This window comes from Montipora foliosa, chromosome 12 (assembly GCF_036669935.1).
Source record: "Montipora foliosa isolate CH-2021 chromosome 12, ASM3666993v2, whole genome shotgun sequence".
Taxonomy (NCBI): domain Eukaryota; kingdom Metazoa; phylum Cnidaria; class Anthozoa; order Scleractinia; family Acroporidae; genus Montipora; species Montipora foliosa.
This window is the reverse complement of record NC_090880.1, coordinates 40,549,160-40,556,026: the sequence shown is the minus strand read 5'-3', so window position 1 is coordinate 40,556,026 and position 6,867 is coordinate 40,549,160. Positions and strand designations below refer to the sequence as shown.

General features: G+C 43.1%; 2 protein-coding genes across 2 annotated transcripts in view; one reads left to right on the top strand and one right to left on the bottom strand.

Moving 5' to 3' along the window:
- Positions 1-3,956, top strand: part of LOC137980360 (putative glutathione-specific gamma-glutamylcyclotransferase 2) — a 4,206-nt gene extending 250 nt beyond the window's left edge. Inside the window, exons 1-3 of the mRNA XM_068827773.1 lie at positions 1-80; positions 178-213; positions 2,687-3,956. The exon at positions 1-80 is cut by the window's left edge and continues 250 nt beyond it. Coding sequence (XP_068683874.1) covers positions 1-80; positions 178-213; positions 2,687-3,106 — 536 coding nt within the window. The 3' untranslated portion in view covers positions 3,107-3,956. The remainder of the gene's footprint in view (positions 81-177; positions 214-2,686) is intronic.
- Positions 3,957-4,455: 499 nt separating this feature from the next.
- LOC137980359 (chromatin-remodeling ATPase INO80-like) overlaps positions 4,456-6,867 on the bottom strand; it is a 40,789-nt gene continuing 38,377 nt past the window's right edge. The window contains exons 42-43 of the mRNA XM_068827772.1: positions 6,604-6,847; positions 4,456-5,798 (exon numbers count right to left, since the gene is read on the bottom strand). Coding sequence (XP_068683873.1) covers positions 5,227-5,798; positions 6,604-6,847 — 816 coding nt within the window. The 3' untranslated portion in view covers positions 4,456-5,226. The remainder of the gene's footprint in view (positions 5,799-6,603; positions 6,848-6,867) is intronic.

Genomic DNA, 6,867 nt, shown 5'->3' with positions numbered 1-6,867 from the left:
ACTGCGTCGTTGGCCATGTCGACGGATTTGTTCGGCGATTTTGGCAGGGAAGTACATGGCATCGAGGAAAGCCGGAAAAGGTACTACATATCATCAGTCTGGAAATAATTCTGTTACAATTTTATGACGTCTCTTGCATCATCCATAATGAGTGAACATAATTTTTTTTTTTTACAGCCGGGGAGAGTTGTTACTTTGGTCGAGGAAGAAAAGGTGAGTCAAAAAAGGCGCTGTATGTTTCTCATAAATTGTTGCATTAAGTCGCTGGATTGTATAAAAATCTCCTAATTCAACTTCCTTTCCGAGCGAACTTTTTCAAGCAAAAATGAGATATAGCAAACCTGTCGAACGTGATGTGAGGAAAACCAATTTTGGTGATTAAAAACTAACCACAAAACCACTGTTATTAAAGGATCAAGGAAAAAGTGAAATTATGCTGTGTTTACAAACTTAAATCTATACTGTTTTCAAAATTATTTCTTCCACGAATACAAAAAACTGATTATTTAATACGCGAAACAGCGTCTGTACGATCTGTAGCGTGTAATAAACAATTTTTTTAGGTACAAAATGCATTTTGCGTTTAGGTGCGTACAGAACCGAACTGCGGACGGGTTATTTATATCAAAAACTGTGGACTCACAAATTTTAAATGAAGAAATTAAGTTCACTGAGTTTGACAGGGTTTCTGTGCGACTAAAGGAAATAAATCTGGAATTGAATGAGTCTCGTGACATTTAAGAGGTCCCGATAAAATCAAGCATATGACATCGACCTTCCTAGGAAAATATGATTTTGGTGCAATTTTGGTACTTCAATCGCTTTCGTACTCCGGCCAAGATATCAAGTTCAACGAGAAGTTTTCCTTAGAGAAGTCAGTTCTACATAACTTGTTACTCGGTTTCTCTTTCGCACGCTTTTCCTCTGGAAACGTTGTGATTGATTTGTCTTGGACCTTGTGCGCCTTCACCAACCGTGCTGGGTGTACGCGAAGAACTTTGCCACAATAGGGCCGTTTATACGAGAGAAAATAAGCCGCGGCTAACTCTGGCCGCGGCTTACGTAAGCCGCGAAAGGAACTATTTATACGAGTATAAACTCTCTGGACAGGATAAGCCGCGGCTTGACAAAGCCGTGAACGTGGATTTTGTACCATTTATACGGGGTGTTCGCGGCTTACGTAAGCCGCGGCCAGAGTTAGCCGCGGCTTATTTTCTCTCGTATAAACGGCCCTATTGTTACATGGAGAGCCCGAATTCCGGGCCGATCCTCTGTGAGACTCAATGAATGGGGTTGCGCGTTTCGTTAAAATACAGCGAATGATTTACTTCAGCGGGAGTGAGATATTTTAACAGTATGTGTTTTATTATTTTCCTGTTCATACCTCATGAAAGCCGCATTCTTCCGTAACTATTGGGGAGAATTTATTAATCGAGGGATAGTCACAGATTTACATGCAAATTTAATTTCTTTAACTTTTATGACTTTCCAAATTGTGTTGCTCCTACAATAGGATTTTTTATTGTTGTATTTGAAACCGAAAGTCATTATGACATTGAAAAGAAATTGAATAGAGGCCGCTCTTTGACTGATCATGTGGGATTCAGGTGGGTACAAAACGAATACCGAAGTCCGAAGACCGAAAAGAAGACCCCTTCACCTCTTGAATCATTTGAAACTAATTGGAAGATGATCTTCGACAGAAAAGGAAACAAGAAACATCAACATTTGCGATTTTCAAAGAATTTGACCAAGGTCTTCGTTTGTAGAAAACCTACAAAACGAAGACCCCTTCAAAGAGGTCTTCAAAGGTGTCTTCAAAGCTTTTGATAGCGCTTGAAAACAGCCAGAACATGAATGATCCTCGAGTGAAGCGGGAAACGAGAAACATCAACATTTGCAGTTTTTAAAGAATTTGACCGGGGTCTTCGTTTTGTAGAAAACCCCTCCAAAACTACAAAAGGAAGACCCCTTCAACAACGTCTTCAAGACCATGGTCTTTGAAAATCGTAAATGTTGATGTTTCTTGTTTCCTCTTTGGACGAGGGGCATCTTCTGGCTGCTTTGAAGCAAAATCAAACGGCTTTGAAGACGTTTTTTTTTTTTAATGAATCTTGCACATTAATTAGTCACCTCAACATATAATTGTCTTCTACGATTATTCCACCTTGCTCACGTCGCGCAATGTGGGCAAATTAATGCGTTCGACGCAGGAGAACGTTTCCTAATTTTGTTCGGATTTGACGATCAGATGTGTTGTCCATAGCGAAACGAGTTGAGAATCACTACAATAGCCGCCCCGCAGATTCTTTTGTTGTTCGCAGGGGCACTCGCATAGGCCAAGTGATGGTCGAACGCAGTTCAATAACAAAGATTACCATTACTCGTAAAAATAATTTCGGTGGAAAAATATAGAATTTAACGTTAACATTTTTATGCTCAGGTTTTCATGACAATGTGAAATTTGCTGATATCACACCGATGTTACTTAAGAGTACCGCAAAAATGCGTAATAAAATGAGTGCGGCACGATCGGAAAAATTAGTTTTCCTCTTTTATGGTTTAGTGGCGTTGTCAATGCCGTCGTCCTTTCTTAAAGCACCCCAACCTCTCTATTCCCTTGGTACGAGGTTGCCCACATTGAAGTACAGTCTGAAGTTATGTTCCTTTTTTTCCCCATTATTAGGGACAAGTTTGGGGTGTGGCTTACAGAGTTTCGAAGGAAAATGTCAAGCGCGCATTGGGGAACCTCCATGAACGAGAAATTGCCGTGGGCGGATACAAACTTTTACGTTTGCGCTTCAGTTCCAACGAAATCCCTTCGCACACTTTTGTCGTTCTGGTATACGTTGCTACGCCGCAAAATCCACATTACCTTGGACCTGCAACACCGGAACAACTTGCAAATGAAATCGCATTTGCGGAGGGACACGCAGGGCTAAACGTCGAGTACTTGATTCGTTTGGCTGATTTCATGCGCGAAAAAGTACCGGACTGCGATGAGGAACATTTGTTTCAATTAGAGAAGTTAGTGAGAAAAGAATTGGGTCTGTGTGCAGAAGCGACCGCGTCTTGGACGCAGCTAAAAAGCAATTTTATCAAGTGACGATGAAAAAATTTAAGGTCGCATGTACACAATTTTGCCACTGAATCAAGTTGCTAAGGGGGCGGTTGCATAGCCATATGATTTGTCATTCAACTGTATTCGAGTACGGACCGCACGTGAAACGTTTCGAGTTCAAAATACACTCGATTCGCGCTAATAGATCAGAGTCCCGTTGTTCAAGTTTGAAAAACCTGGGATTTAACAACCGCGGTTTCAATTTTACGGTGAAAATGCCATAACCATGTAATTTAATGCGAAAGCTATAACCTAACGCAAAAATTTCTAGAATGGTAAATTATTATGTGAGTCAAAACAAACCCAGGATTATCTTAATCAGAATTTAAATTTAACTCTGGCTTAATCGAGCTTTCAGCAACTGAGTAGATTGACAAATTGTAGCGTGTACAAGGGCGTAGCCAGGGGGGTCCTGGGGTGCCCGTGACACCCCCCCCCCCCCCTTTGTAAGCCTTTTTTTTTTACTCAAACAACCTACAATATTCAGGTTGCGAAAACGCGAGTACCCTCTGTTTAACAAAGAGTGACCCCCCCCCCCCTTTGAAAAATCCTGGCTACGCCCATGAGCGTGTAAACCAGCTTTTACAAATGGACCACTAACCCGAAAGACTTTTCGCTTCTCTTATCAATGTACACCATACAAGATCAAACAGTCATTTCGTTTTAAGGGGATACAGATAAGATATGGGCGTTTTTTTTTAATATTACGTAAATGTTCGAGTGCGATGGAAATTCATCTTGTTTAATTTTAGAAAAATAAACAAATTTTGTCACTAGTAAATTTATTGTAACTTGATTGAAAATAAATTACTGGTTTGCCCCCATTGTCATAACTAATCTCCGGCTGCATTGCAAGTGATAACTTTCTCTCAACACCAGGGTCTGTGATCTCATTTGTTCAAGGTCATGCGCAAGAGAAAACAACTGGCTTACCATGCATGCTCACCAGGCTTCGAAAGTCAGCACCCAAACTTGACCAGCGCAAGCTTAAAAGCGTGAATTGTTTTATAGCAAAAATCACAGTCTTTTTTTCTCTGCTTCTGAAGCTTGCAAAGAGCAAATGAGCGAGACTCGAACACTGACCTATGCAGCAGCAAGCGGATTTACCGCAGGGGGAAGTACCAGTTCCCATCCTGGCTGGAATGATTGAATGTGGCAAGATTTCCAGCCCAGTAACAGAGTTCTCTGCAAATGTACCCTCCCGCTCTCACATGGGTATCGAAATTTTATAAAGGATTTATTGGTTCTGAGCAAGCATCGATTTTGTCCCTAGTTCGAACAAGTTGCCCCAAGAAAATGAACCATAGGGTTATTGAAGACAAGTCACGCGAAAATATGCTGATGGTGTAATTTCATTATAAGTCTCCTTTCTATCCAGTGTCGATGTTTAAACACTGATACTCTATGAAACGATAAACCAACAATATATTCACCACAACTTCTACCAAAACACGCAGTGGATTCATAAGTAAATTCGCTGCACAAAATGGCACTCTGGCTTGTTCTTAGTCGCTCATTCTACTTCCTTATGGATAACAAATCCCAATAAACCTTAGTGCAGATCAGATAGCTTCTGATCACCACCGACAAATCCTCGGGCGTTACATCAGCTTTGAAATCGAACTACTTGAGACTTAATGGAGAACAACGTCTAACACCGTCGAAACAAAGAAGCTGGAGCGACTCTGAGCAAAACCACTCAAATTTTCTGTATGGTCATTTAAAATGATTTTGTGAAAAAGTACAAGTGCAAGTGAATTCTGGCGCGAAATCGGATATCTACAAAGGAGTCTTTTCAATACATTAGCTACTGCAAGTCTCAAGTTGCTAAATTCTCCTCTTCGCAAATCACTGCTTTAATGTGGCCTATCGTGGAGAAAATCAATTGTGAGCGCAATGTTACCTAATGATCGGACCTCATTCACTAACTTGTCTGATTTGCCTCATTTGTTCTACAGCAGAGCGAAAACAAGGTGGATCGCCTTCCCATTCCACCGTAAAAACGAAAGGGTCGCTTTCAAATTTCTGGAAAAAGATGTCGTCACGGTCCATTACGGACAAGATAAGTTCAAACGGTTAATTGTTTGGGAGGATGATGAAATCGATCAAGACGGAGGCGAAGACGACTGCTGACCGCTGAAGCGTACCGCAGAAGATCTTGCTGGACTATTCTCTGCACTCTGCTGAGAAGGTGAATGACCAGCCGAACTGTCGTATCTAGCGACTGGATGGGATATATTACTGTATCCCGCCACGGCAGAATTTCCAGCGCCAAAAGCGACCGGACTGGACCGCGTGGGAGGCGGAGTGGGATTAGCGGTCGCTGTCCCTTGGAAGGAGAAGCCGTAAGCAGCATATGCGGCAGCAGAAGCGGCGGCGGCAGCCGCTGATGCAGCAGCTGAGGCAGCAAGGGCCCCACCGGTTCCTCTTCCACGTCCACGCATCCGTGCACCTCGGATACTAGAGGCTCCCCGTCCTCTACTGGTCGAAAGTCCGCGTCCTCGCCCCCTTCCTCGGCCCCTACCTCTTCCCCTCTTACTAGAAGAGTCGGATAGTGCGGGGCTCGCAGTCTCGCTCCGGGGATCTTCAAAGTCATCTCCCTCGGGTTTAAGGCTGAGTGGGGTGCCTGTGTTACTTGGAGGGACATCAATCGAGAGATCACCGGATGCCAGTGAGACTGGAAACAAAAATAGGAGGGCTTTACGGTCAGATTTCAATGTAAATTAGAGAAAATGTAAGCTCGTTTTCTATTGGCAAAAAACCCTTTTCGGTTGGTTGGGTGTCTTCGTGTTGGTATTGGTAGAAAACCATTTTTTCCTGGTTGGGTAGATCGTCTTTACCAATCAGGGGCCAGCCATTTGTGAAACTGCCAACCGCTTGTTTTAGAAAGGTGATCTTTCAACGTGTTTTCAAGCTAACTAAAAGAAACATGTCTGTGAAGTTTGACGACTTAAATCCTCTCCGTTCTTGAGATACAAAGGGAATTGTGACACCCGAAAATGGCTCGTAAAGTTTCAGAACTTTCGAGAAACAGGCCCCAGGCCCCAGTTGTTCGAAAAGAAGATAACGCTATCCACCGAATAAATCATTATCCATCGGATAGCGCAATTGGTTTCGCTATAACTTATCCGCTGGATAGTGATTTACCCGGCGGATAGCACTATCCATCGTTTGAACAACTGGGCCAGGGCTCCAAACCTAGTCAAAATGGCTCAAAAACAACGGGGAGCAGGCGATGGCACTTTCGCGGTCCTATATAACTGCATGGTCAGGCAAGCATAGTTCTAGCTGCCGTTAACGATATGTCTAACAGAAAACTTCAACCTGACCTGGTAGCGGTTCAATGGTTGATCCCAACAGAACCGGGCCTTCAAATCAATTGTGTATTAACAGTATTTTGATTTTGATACAATTGGAAAATTCCCTCTATTTTAAATGCGCCTGGGTCGATCGACAAAGAATGAGTAAAATCCAAAACTGACCTTCATCCAGACTAAGCACGCTGATGTCGTCACCCACAGTTCCATCACCATCAAGTCCTTCACCAGTCCTCACGCTCAGTCCTTCGCCGGTTACGCTGCTGGTCTCAGAAGCAGGTTTGGAACTCGATATGGAACCATCAGGGAGGGGTGGCACAAGAGAGCTCTTGCTCTTCCGGCCTTTCCTGGCCTTCGCTGGGGGTGTTCCATTATTGACGTCGACGCTTGGGGATTCGCCGTCAATGACCTGGTTAGAAATACAGTGAT